This window comes from Danio aesculapii, chromosome 22, assembly GCF_903798145.1.
Source record: "Danio aesculapii chromosome 22, fDanAes4.1, whole genome shotgun sequence".
NCBI classification, from domain to species: Eukaryota; Metazoa; Chordata; class Actinopteri; order Cypriniformes; family Danionidae; genus Danio; species Danio aesculapii.
Window position 1 is genome coordinate 32757433 of NC_079456.1, and position 13410 is coordinate 32770842.

The 13410-nt window shown below is 35.2% G+C and overlaps 1 protein-coding gene across 1 annotated transcript in view; it reads left to right on the forward strand.

Annotated features, from left to right (window-relative positions):
- Positions 1-1120: 1120 nt before the first annotated feature.
- Positions 1121-13410, forward strand: part of ptk7a (protein tyrosine kinase 7a) — a 105609-nt gene continuing 93319 nt past the window's right edge. Inside the window, exon 1 of the mRNA XM_056447591.1 lies at positions 1121-1510. Within this exon, the coding sequence (XP_056303566.1) occupies positions 1429-1510 (82 nt within the window). The 5' untranslated portion in view covers positions 1121-1428. The remainder of the gene's footprint in view (positions 1511-13410) is intronic.

Sequence of the window (13410 nt, forward strand, 5' to 3'; positions counted from 1 at the left end):
GAAATGGGACGACTGGCACCACCGGAAATGGGAGTACTGGAAATAGAAACAATGGAAATGGGATGACTGGCACCACCGGAAATGGGTGTACTGGAAATGGGAGCATTGAAAATGGGACGACAGGCACCATTAGTAACACTGGGTCCACTGGAAATGGGAGCATTGGAAATGACACCATTGGAAATGGGAGCACTTGAAATGGGAGAACTGGAATGGAAGCATTATAAATGGGAGCACTGGGAAAGGGGCAACTGGCACCACCGGAAATAGGAGTACTGGAAATGGGAGCACTGAAAATGGGAGAACTGGAAATAGGAGCATTGGAAATGAAACGACTGAAAATTGCAATCCTGGCACCACTGGAAATGGGACAACTGGCACCACTGGAAATGGGAGCACTGGGTGCACTGGAAATGGAAGCATTGGTAATAGGACCACTAGAAATGGGAGCATTGAAAATGGGACCACTAGAAATGTGAGCACTGGAAATGGGACAACTGGCACCACTGGGAATGAGACCACTGAGAACCCTGGTAATGGGACAACTGGAAAGGGGACGACTGGGACCACTGGAAAATGGAAGACCGGAAGCAAGACAAGTGGCACCACTGGAAATGGGAGCACTCGAAATTGGATGACTGGGACCAATGTAAATGGGAGCATGTTTATTTAACATTTATAAACACATTTAAACATTTGTAAACACGTTTATTTTTTATCTAAAACACCTGTCACCATTCACTGCCATTATATGAATCACCAAACTCCAATTCAGCGTAACATCATCTTCTTTAAATGTTCTAGTGAAGAATTAAAGGTCACCTATATCCAGGAAGACCTGTGGGTGAGTAAATTAACAGGAAATTGAAATGTGTGGGTGAACTATCCCTTTAAGAAAACCAACGGCTCCAGCCAACAGAGGGCAGTCAAGATGAAGAACACATAATATAATTCAGAACTACTTGCTAATATTTTTGATCGTCTACTGTGTGTGTGCTACTATATATATCACCAAATTAAGCTCAACTCAGTGCCATCTTTGAGTAAAAACTAATGTGAATGCGCCGGTGGTGTCGCTAGTTTTACCTTCCTCCATCCCAGTAAAAGCCCACCCACCCACCATCCATCCACTCCCACTGGAGCAGAAACACGACTCCTGCCCGCACTCAAACCCCCAGCACTGGCTCTAACACACGGCTGGAGGGGCTCTTTGTCTCCATTTCGAGTTTTTTTCCTGGTGGATTCAGCATGGAGAGCAGCTTGACACATCCAGAAAAACCGACGAGCACGCGCTCCTGAAACTCGCGGGGACGAGCAGCTACAAACTGGATTTTAGCGTTCAAACAACAGCCCAGAAATTGCAGTATTTGTACATACGCGAACTTTTAAGCCTTTAATTTATTTAAATCGCGTCCATCAACTTTAAACATGGGTTTATGGACGAGAAGACACGGACGCAAACTTGCAAACGCGGAGAATGTTTTGCTAGCGCTCACTTTGATCGGCGAAGGTAAGAGTAAATATTTCACATTCACGCTTTTGTCATCTTTGTGTGTATCTGAAACTTTATTTTCAGTTCTTTTTCGCAATATGATAATAGTTTAGACGTATATGTTTACCGAATCATCAACCAAACCTGTTTGGTAGCATTTAGACTGGATTTAATCTGGATTTATGAGAGTTTGAGTCGTGTTTGCTAATACAAATGTTACATTAAGTCAGTGTCGGGTAAGTTTCTTCAAAAAAAGTAATGAATTACTATTTACAGAATTGAAATTTAATTTAAATTACTTTTATACTTTGTCTGAAAAGTAACTTAGTTACTCTGTATGTAGGGTAATTCAATTACTTTACTCGGTAGTAAAAGTCCACAGCTCTTGATGATTTAAAGAAATATGTACCAAAAAAAAAAAAACACTACATGAATCAAAACACAAATGAATGACACTATATTTCATACATACAATTGAAAAACACATAAAAATGAATTGTTTTTTAATAAGTTTACTGAACTTTAAAGTCCGATTGTGCGAATATAAAACCTCAGTGTGCAATTATCAGATAAATAAAAGCTTCTTTAGTCGAAACCTTGTAAAAACTATTTAAATTTATTTAAAATATCTCTGCTTTTATATTCTTCTTTTGTCATGAACAAAATCTTCAGTTATTTTCTAAAGCATAATCAATTATCTTGATAAATGCTATTAATCTTCTTCTAAAGTTGAAAAACTGAATTATTCAGCAAGTTAAAAGTACTGTCCTTATCTATCTATCTATCTATCTATCTATCTATCTATCTATCTATCTATCTATCTATCTATCTATCTATATGTATATATATATATATATATATATATATATATATATATATATATATATATATATATATATATATATATATAACTTGAGTTTATGTACAGTGTTTAAGTCAAGTACATTATAAGCAACTAATTAAATTACCTAAAAAATTTTAAAAAGTAACTTTTTCAGTGGGAGAGTAATCCAATTGCAGTAACTAGTTGCTTTGTTAATCTTTTCACCCAATGCTGCTTACAATTAAACAAATGGGTACATGTTTTGTGTGAGTGAGTGAATGAATGAATCGATCCACCCTCCTTTTCCAGAAATTCAAGTACAGTCATGGCTGAAGAGGCCTGTAATAATAATAGTCTGTGCAAGGAGGGCAAGAATGTAGAAATGGGTCCGTCTTCTCTTTTTATCTCTCCACTAGATATGATGCATGCTCTGCATACTTGTAGCCGACTAAGTGAACTTCATGATTTAGGTAAAACATGAGCTGAATATCAATGGCAGCAACTTGGACTCCTTGAATTTTAAGTAGACTGTGCTTCATTCAAGTCAGAAGTTTATTTATTTTTTATGCACAGCATAAAATTCCAGATGATACAGACGCTACGGTGCATAAGTCTATGGTTAAAATGTGACACATTTTACTTAAAATATTATAGTAAGGTTATAAGGCTTGGAGATATGAAAAAATGTCATGTTATTATCGCTATATATATATATATATATATATATATATATATATATATATATATATATATATATATATATATATATATATATTAGCGATAATAACATGAAATTTCATATATGTATGTATATATATATGTGTGTGTGTGTGTGTGTGTGTGTGTGTTAGTTTATATATTGAGCACATTTAAAGGACTTTTTTATGGTATATGTTAAAAAATCTACTTCATATATGATCGTATTTCTCGCTTTTAGAACTTCAGGGCCAATGTTTAATTTAAAAAGAGAAATTTAAAATAAATATTAAAAATCTTTTTAGAAACGAATGATTGCAGGTACAACATAAAAGTAAGCACTACGTAAAAAACTAAATGCAAACTTTGTACTTTTACAGCTTTCTCACTATAATTATGTCTCTGTGTTTATCCCTGTCATAGTAATATTGTGCACATAAACATTATTAATAAATATTACTGTAAATTTTGTGTTTTGTGAACCCACAAAATAAACAATAGAGTATTATTTTATAGACTTATTGTTTTAGATTAATAGGTGGGTATGAGGGTGGGTTTTTGGTTAGATAGATAGATAGATAGATAGATAGATAGATAGATAGATAGATAGATAGATAGATAGATAGATAGATAGATAGATAGTGGTAACGGTTAACAACAGGTTTTCAACATTCTTCAGAATATCTTCTGTCCTACAGAAGAAAGAAGCTCATAAAGGGTTGAAATAAGTGAGGGATGCAAGAATATAGGAATGCAAGGCAATGATGCAAGAATATAGTTTTAGGTGAACTGTCCCTTTAAGACAACTTACTGTTAACCAGCTTATGGTTTTTTACTCTAGCACTGTGTGAGTGTGTGTGTGTGTCCTGTAGTGAATGTGTGTGTCTGGAGTCAGTGTGGAGTTTATCTTCAGCAGTTTTGGGAGGTGTAAAAGGTTCCAGTATAAACAGCAGAAGATGGTGTTCAGCAGCTGAAAGAGTTTTCTGTTCGCATCTCTGCATTTATCGTTCATTAACCAGAGCGAATGGACACCACAGACATGCTCACAGCTTTTCTGATGAAGATATTTGCATGATAGGGATGCACGATATTGGGAAAATCTAACATAGCTTTTATTTATTTATTTATTTTATTATGCAATGTATATTAAGATATGAATACAGTTTCACCAGATGACATGAATCTCTCTGTTTTGGAAAGACTTTATAATGTTAGACTGATTGGGACGACTCTAGTGGGAGTGTACATCTGCATAAAATATAAAAAAACACTATAAAAACAATAAAAAAAATTGGAAGTTTTTTCCTAACAAAATTTAAAGGCCTAAAAAGATCAAATAATAAATCAAACTCTCAAAACAACTACCCAAATGATAAATCAATTGCTCAAACTATCAAATAATACATCAAAATGTTTTCTCAAATGAGAAATCAAATGTATTCAGTATAAACCTGCAAAGATTAAATGACAAATCAAATGCTCAAACTGACATCCCACAAACTCTTCCGCCTTAAAGTTCTGCTCAGGCTGGTTGATTGGCACTCCTCATTTGCATTTGATTTATCATTTGCGATGACAGTTTGAGCATTTGATTTATAAACAGAGCCTCTGCAGCGCGAGGATAAAGAACGAGCCTCCTCCATTCGGCCATTGGTGGAGTAAAGAAACGGTGGAAACTCCCTTCACTGAAGACATCCATTAGCCTACATAATTAATTTCCTTTAAGCACAAAGATTTGCTTCAAAATTATTTCTAAATTGAGTTCTAATTTCCAGCAAAGGAATAAATAAACAATAATAACGGAAGTGTAGTCAATAAACGGAGTTGTATCCAAACACACGTCCTGTTCTTATGTCCCATATGGTGATGCAGATGTTTCCAAAACCCCACAGGTGGACAAATCTTAACTTGTTTTTATTAAAACAAATGTAAATATGCAGAGAATAAATAATACTGCTAATAATAATAACATTAGAAAGTATGAAGGCATGGAGGCAGTGGTTTTTCGTATTTATGTAGAAAATAATAATGTTTGTAATATTTTAATCCTTAAATTGTTTTCATCTGTAAAGATACTTGAGTATTGCTGTACATCCTGTGTGTTATAAGTAATGTGTAAGCGTTTGAACCTGCATAGGCACATAAGTAACACGCTCTGCGCTCGACTTTAGAGCAGCTTTTAGTTGGTCAATGGCACGGTCTTTTTCAGGTCCTCAAAATAGCAACACGCAAACAATGAGCCTTAATACGCCACCTTTATAGACCAGCACACCCATGAGTCCACAAAGTGGCACAAATGGATTTGCTATTTGAACAACGTGGCACAAAACGGGAAAATTAGGGTTGCGCTGGTCTGAAAAATAGAAACAAATCGCGCCAAACACACCTTGCACCTTATTGTGCTGGGTGTACGACGGGGCCCAATAATTAAATATTGAGTGAGTTTTTTTCTTAAAACAAGACAAATAATCTGCTAGTCGGGGCAAAAAATTGATCTTGTTTTCCGTTTTGACATAAGTTTATGTTTCTGACCACATTGGCAGATTTTTTTCAGATATTTGGACTAGAAACAAGACAAACTAAGTAGGAAAGCACTTTTTTGTAGTGTGTAGCTAGCAAAGTTAAAAAAATGCGTATGATAAGTCCTTAAAATAATTAAAAATAGAGTGCGTTTTTCCTTAAAACCACCAAAAATAACCTGCCAATGGGGTAAGTAAAATTATCTTGTTCTTTGTTTTGGCATAAGTTTATGTTTCTGACCCCATTGACAGATTATTTCAGCTTGTTTTAAGGACAAACTCACTTCATTTTGACTCATTATTTCTAAAAACAACACGCTATGTTTTGCTCATCTAGAAAATGCTTCTTGATTTAAGAGTTTTCAGATATTTGGACTAGAAACAAGACAAACTAAGTATGAAAGCACTTTTTTGTAGTGTGTAGCTAGCAAATTAAAAAAAAAATGCGTATGATAAGTCCTTAAAATAATTAAAAATAGAGTGAATTTTTCCTTAAAACCACCAAAAATAATCTGCCAATGGGGTAAGTAAAATTATCTTGTTCTTTGTTTTGGCATAAGTTTATGTTTCTGACCCCATTGTCAGATTATTTTCAGATATTTGGTTTAGAAACAAGACAAAAAACTAAACAGGAAAACACTTTTTTGTAGTGTGTAGCTAGGAAAGTTGGAAAAATGCGGATAAGTCCTTAAAATAATTAAAAATTGAGTGCGTTTTTCCTTAAAACCACCAAAAATAATCTGCCAATGGGGCAAGAAAAATTATCTTGTTCTTTGTTTTGGCATAAGTTTATGTTTCTGACCCCATTGACAGATTATTTCAGCTTGTTTTAAGGACAAACTCTCTTCATTTTGACTCATTATTTCTAAAAACAACACACTATGTTATGCTCATCTAGAAAATGCTTCTTGATTTAAGAGTTTTCAGATATTTGGACAAGAAACGAGACAAACTCTTTTTCAGCGCAACGATCAGTGAGTTTGACTGAGATTGCGTGGTCTTTGTTGGAGGAGGGTCCGTCCTCGGGCTGTTGAAGAAACGACAGCATTTACATGAAGAGCCGAAAGATGAAAGGCAGGATTGTAGGATCTTTCACAGGTAGTTGCTGTTTCTGCTTGATCTCAGGGACGCAGGAGGTCCATCTCCTGTCTTTCTCATGCAAATCACAGACAGTCTGGAGGAGCAGACCCCCGCGGAGCTGCTAGAGGTGTGAGATCAGAGAAATCTGTGTATTCAGGGAAAAACACACACTCACACACTGGAAAAAAAAAGACTGATGCCTTAAGTTCAATTGAATCAAATGAACTTTTCTAGTCATCTGGACACATGAACATGACCTCAATCAGTTTTGGTGATGCAGTATATATCGCCCATACATAACCAATTCTAGCAACATTTGAGCTGTCTGTGCAGCATCTCTATCTCTATTGAAGGAGTCAGTGTCAGTATAGTTAAAAACACTCTAGTATTCACTGTAAATTACTGTAGTATATTTTCATGTGGGTGTCCGACAGCTGAAAATAGCCGTATCGCAACCTCTGTTACTGTTTACCTTGCAACATTTTTTTATTGAGCAGTTCCAGCGTTATGGATGTGTCATTTGCAGTAAAATCTCAAAACATAAATTGACAGAGGAAGTATATGTTAACATTATATTGAAACATCTCTTTATATTTTTCAAAACAACTAGCCACAGAGTTGTGGGAGCAGAAAAATATCAGCCTGTAAACATGTTTTATCATTTAAATTAGGAAAATAAACAGGAGTTATGGATGTGACAAAGTCTGCGAGTTTACAGTTTACAACATTCTTTGTAGAAATTCTGTGAATTAAACCGCACAACCCAAAAGAAACGATGCTAATCAAAACAATAAGAGTTTTCTCACTATAACAAACATGATTGATTTTATTTGATTTAAAATGTTTGCATTTATGAAGAATAGCTTGTGTTATGGATGTGGCGGATGTGAAATTGCCACTTGTGTGACTTTGGTAAACTAAATATAATTGTTTGAAAACCCTGACAGACATTTTTGAGTATTTTTTTAAGGCACTGTAAAATACAAGCCTACACAAAAAACGTAGAAATGGTTTTGCTATTTTGGCAAGGTTGACATTTGCGTGGAATTGCTCTATTATTTATTTAAGATATGCGATTTCATATTCTGACTCCAATGCCTGATCATTAAACTATTAAAATGACTATAATTAAATGAAATATTCTTAAGAATGAAATGTTTGGAAGAGTGTGTTTGCATTGTGCTGATATTATGTTGTCATTCTGGCATTATATAATGAGAGAGATTAATAATAATATTATTTACCGCAATATAGTTTGGTGCAATATATCCTACAATAAAATATAGATATCGTGACAGGCCTATAAACTTGACTTCCATCAATCAAACTGGCTAAATATATTAAGTTAAACTTTGTATGACTTTAAAAATAAATAGTTGAAAGCTGATAAACTCATTAAAATAAGTTAAAGCACCATAAAATGTTTGTCGTCTTGAAGTTTTGTCATTAAATTGTTTTTTTTAAACGCATCTACAGGTTTCTCTGCCATCATTAGCCGTTTTCATCCAGAGATGTGGATTAAATTAATGCACCAAACTGTAAACGTGGGCAATTCCATACGGATGTCAACCTTACATGGAAAAAATGAAGTTTTCAGCAAAATAGCCAAACCCTTTCTAGGTTTTTGTGTAGACTTGTATTGTACAGTAGTGTAAAAACACTCCAAAATTGATCTGTCTTGTGTTTTCAAGCAGTTATATTTGATTCAGCAAAGTCACACAATTTGACATCTGTCACATCCATAAGCAAGCTTTACCCTCATAAATGCAGAAATGCCCAATCAAATCAACTCAATCATGTTTGTTCTGTAGAGAGCAGCTCTTCTCCTGTTGATGAGCATTATTTCTGTTGGGTTGTGCAGTTTCATTCACTCAATTTCCACAAAGTGTGTTGTAGACTGTAAACTCACAGACTTTTCTGCCCACATCATCCATAACGCATGTTTATTCCCCTTATTTACAGTATTTAACATATTTACAGATTGATATTTGTCTGATCCCAGAACTCTGGTTAGCAGTTTTGGAGAATATAAACAGTATGTTTCAGTATAATGTAAACAAATACTCTCATACTGAGATTTTACTATGAGTCTCTCATTCACATCTTTGGATGGAAAGCACAGCTCATGTAGGAGTGTGTTTTGTTCTGAGAAATGCTGGACACACTCCTTTGTTTTGTAGTCTTGATGATATTATCATAATCATTCACTTCATGGTCTTTGTCGCTTCAACGTGAGAAGGGAAAACAACCTCTTATAAATAATGAATGAGAGGACTTGAGGACTGTTTTAATTTAGTCAATGTAGTACAGTTGTGTGTGTGTGTGTGTGTGCACATTTGTCCATGTGCATTTGTGTGTGTGCGTGTTTGGGCATTTGCATTTGTGTTTCGGCATGCACCTTTGTGCATGTGTGGTTGTGCATGTGTGCCTGTTCGTTTGTGCATATACGTTTGTGCGTTTGGGCATGTGAATTTGTGCATGTGTGGTTGTGTGTGTGTGTGTGAGATTTTGTGCGTGTGCATTTGTGTTTGTGCGTGTGGGCATGAGCATTGTGTACGCTTGTGTGTGCGTGAGTGCGTTTGCTCGTGAATGCATTCGTGCACGTTTGTGCATGTGTGTTTGTGCATCTGTGCGCGTTTGTGTGTACGTGGTTGTGCGTACATGTTTGTGCATGTGTGCTCATTTGCGTGCGTTTTGCGTGCGTGTATTGCGTTTGTGCATACATGTGTCTGCACGTGCGTTTGTGCATGCGTGTTTGTGCGCGCGTGCGTGTGTGCACGTTTGTGCTTGTGCATTTATGCATGGATGTGTTTTTGCATGTGTGTTTGTGCGTGTGTACCCTGCATTTGTGCGCATGTGTTTGTGTGTGTGCATGCATGCGAGTTTGTGCGTGTGCATTTGTGTGTGTGTTTGTGCTTGTTTGAGTGTGTGTGCTCTGCGTTTGTGAGATCATAAACCCAAAGGGGCGTGGCCACAGAGACACTGTAATGTTATTGCAGAGAAAGCTAAAATGCCGGCACTGCAGTGTCTCTCTATGCGGACGCTTTCCCAGCTTTCTACATCTCGAACGTATAAAGATATATGAACGTTGCATATTACTTACACATGCTTATAACCTGAATATATGTGAAAGACACTTGTCAGATGTTATTTTAGTGAGAAGGCGTGAGGTTTAGCTGTGTCCTCTTCATTTTCTGTCTGATTCAGACTCAAACTGATACAGCTGACAGCTACACTGACTGACAGGTTTTACACAGCCGAGGCAAAGCGCGTGCTTGTAGAGGCGTGATGCTTCCTGGTGACGTGGAGCCGATCTGTGAATCACAGCACATCATGTTAGCTGACCAATCAGAGCCTCTTGAAGGCGGGCCTTTCAGAGGAACTAGGAAATATGACAGTGGTTTTCATGTTAGCTGAGTAGCTGTATATAGTGAAAGTAAGATATATGAACAAATAGCATGATTTTCTACAAGTGAAGCATGAGCACACATTGCTTTGCATCTTATAAACACAACCAAGCCTTAAAAATAGACTTTGGACCACCCCTTTAACAAATTATCAACTTATTTTTTTATTCCCCATATTACATATCTATCTATCTATCTCTCTATCACTCTATCTCTCTATCTCTCTCTCTAGATCTCAAAAGCTCCATTATATTTCCAAATATAATAGTTTCCTGACGTTTTAATAAACTTGAGATCAGCCACAAAATCCACTGTTAACAATCTCCTGCAGAATCTACAGTAACACATCAGCAGCAGTTCGCCAATATATTACTGTAAATCAGTCACAGCTAGACTACTGTATTTACATTTACAGCACCGTTTATCTTGCTCTATTTACAGACTTGCATTTATATCTTTACTGTAAAATATACAGTAATACAACTTTAAAATAGTCACATACTGCACAACTGTCCTACCACTGTCCATAACTGAAATATAGTTAGTATTAGTTAAATACTGTGCAATTTACAAACAACCATTAAGTGTGCACTGATTAATTGTCATTTTGTTATTTAAGTTCTAATATCATTTAGTGGGATCACTTATTTTTATTATTATTATTATTATGATGATGATGTTGATTATTATTATTGTTAATGTTTTTAAATATGCAGGTAAATCCAATATTATGCTTTGTTTACCTGTTTTGCACAGTGTATAATTTATTTCAAAAGGCAAGATACATTATATGCATCTTTATTTATATATATTTATCATTAACTTTTTAATGACCTCTTTTACGGTTCAAGTTTTGCTTTGCATGATGCTGATTTTTTATTTCGACTGGCGCCGCATCGTACACCTCCACTGACTGTGTGCACTCAAGGCTTTTATACTTGATGCGTTTGCCGTTGAGATATTCTTTAAAATGTCAGGATGTGGTCAAAAGAAACCCACCGCAAAATCAAAGGGATTTCGGGAGTTTCTGAAACGACATCATATTATTAATATCGTTTAAGATTTTTAAGACTTTTGTGATCATTCAAGGTTTTTAAGGCTTATTATCATTTAAGATTTTTTAAATCAAACTTTGTTGCATCACTTGCTTTTGTTCATGTCTCAGACAGTTCTGCCTATTGACGTTTATTAACATATTAATGACAACAGAACATGGGGGTGCTCTACAAATATGTATTTTATTATGGCAAAAAAAGTACACGTGCCAAAATTCATATCATAACGATGTCTGTACAGTCATGCCTGTTTTAGACAAAATCTCTTCAAAGTGATTCATCCCAAATGAAATGCAGCGTCACACGAACTGTTCGCTTGAGTCTCGAAAAATGTTGTGCGTATAAATCACCCTTACTCATCCTTTACTCGTTCAAAACCAAGTTTCTTTCTCCTGTTGAACACAAAAGAAGATATTTAGAAGAATGCTGAAAACCTGTAACTATTGACTTCCATAGTATTTGTTTTTCCTATTATACTGTAGAAAAAGACGTAAATTAGCAGTTTTCCATATTTTGGGATTCATGTGGTTCGTGATTCATTCATCATTATTTGTTTTCCCAGTTTGTTTCTGCTTTTAAGATGCATTAAGGGATCTAGATCTTTCTTCCAACAACTTTTAACCTTGAAAAGTGACTTTTATGAACATTTGTAATCATTTGCAGTGCTATATTGTCCAACTAATAAACTAAGTAGTAAACTGCAGCACATTTTTTTATTTTAAAGACTAGATATTATTCCTTATACATTAAATTATTATTTCAAATGGCTAAAATGTCAATAAAAATCACGTTGTTAAACCGTAAAGTCGAATTTACAACATTAAAAGAGGACAGAGCATAGATCAACATCCCATAATAAACACAAAACACTTGATGTTTTTTACAACCACAAATAAACACAAAACACTTGATGTTTTTTAGTGTATGGAGGTCAGTGGTTTCCAGCATTCTTCAAAATATCATCTTTTGTGTTCAACAGAAGAATGAATCTCAAAAGGGTTTGTAACCACATGAACTGCCCCTTTAAGTGAATATCTCTTGGTTGGAGCAGAAATATGATCCGGACTCAGTTTTCCTGTTTTTTTTTTTTCTAAGCGGATGATCTTGTTAAAGCTTGTTGTCTGCGTTCTTCTCCACGCGTCAGCTCCAGATCAGAGCTCTTCCCAGTGTCCACCTGTTGTCTCAGATTTGGTTTATTTATTTGTTCAAGGCTGGTTTAGTTTGATTGAGTTAAAGAGAGGATCTGCGCTCCACAGGAGACGTGTTGATGGACATCTCAGCTGCTGCTCTCTTAAACTCAACAGGCTTTACTGCTCAATGCACAATGTTAAATCATGCCAGCTACATGCTAATCCATACTAGAAGCACGCTACCAACATGGTAATCTATACCAGAAGCATACTTGCAACATGCTAAACCATACCAGAAGCATGCTAGCAACTTGGTCAGTCATTTTAAAAACATGCTGTCAACATGTTAATTCATTCCAGAACCATCATAGCAACATGCTAATCCAATTTTAGAAACATGCTTAACATGTTAAATCATACCAGAAGCATGCTTAAGACATGTTAAATCATATCAGAAGCATGCTTGCAACATGCTAGTTCATTTAAGAAGCATGTTAACAACATGTTATCTCACAACAGAAATGGGCAAGCAACATGTTTATTACAATTTAAAAATAAAACATGTTAGTTCACACCAGAAGCATGCTAGCAACATGTACATTCCATTTTGGAAACATGTTAGCAATATGCTGATTCATACCGTAAACAAGAGCAAGCAATGTTAGTTCATTCCAGAAACATGCCAATAACCTGTTAATTCATTCCAGAAACATATTAGCAACATGTTAACTTATTTGAGAAACATGCTAACGACATGTTAATTCATACCATAAACAATATTAGCAACATGCTAGTCCAATATTAGAAACATGTTAAAAGCATGTTATTTCATAACAGAAACATGTTAGCAATGAATGTTAATTCATTTTAAAAACACCCTGACAACAGATTAATTCATAACAGAAACATGCTAACATACTAATTACATTTTAGAAACTAGTTTACATGTTAATTTCTTTTAAAAACTTGCTAACAACATGTTAATTCATCCCAGATGCAATCTAGCAACATGCTAATTCATTTGAGAAACATGCTAACAGCATGTTAATTCATACCATAAACAATATAAGCAACATGCTAATCCAATTTAAGAAACATGTTAAAAGTATATAAATTGCATCATGTTATTTGTTTTAAAAACATGCTAACAACAGGTTAGTTCATGACAGAAACCTGCTAACAACATGCTAATTCAATTTTAGAAACAT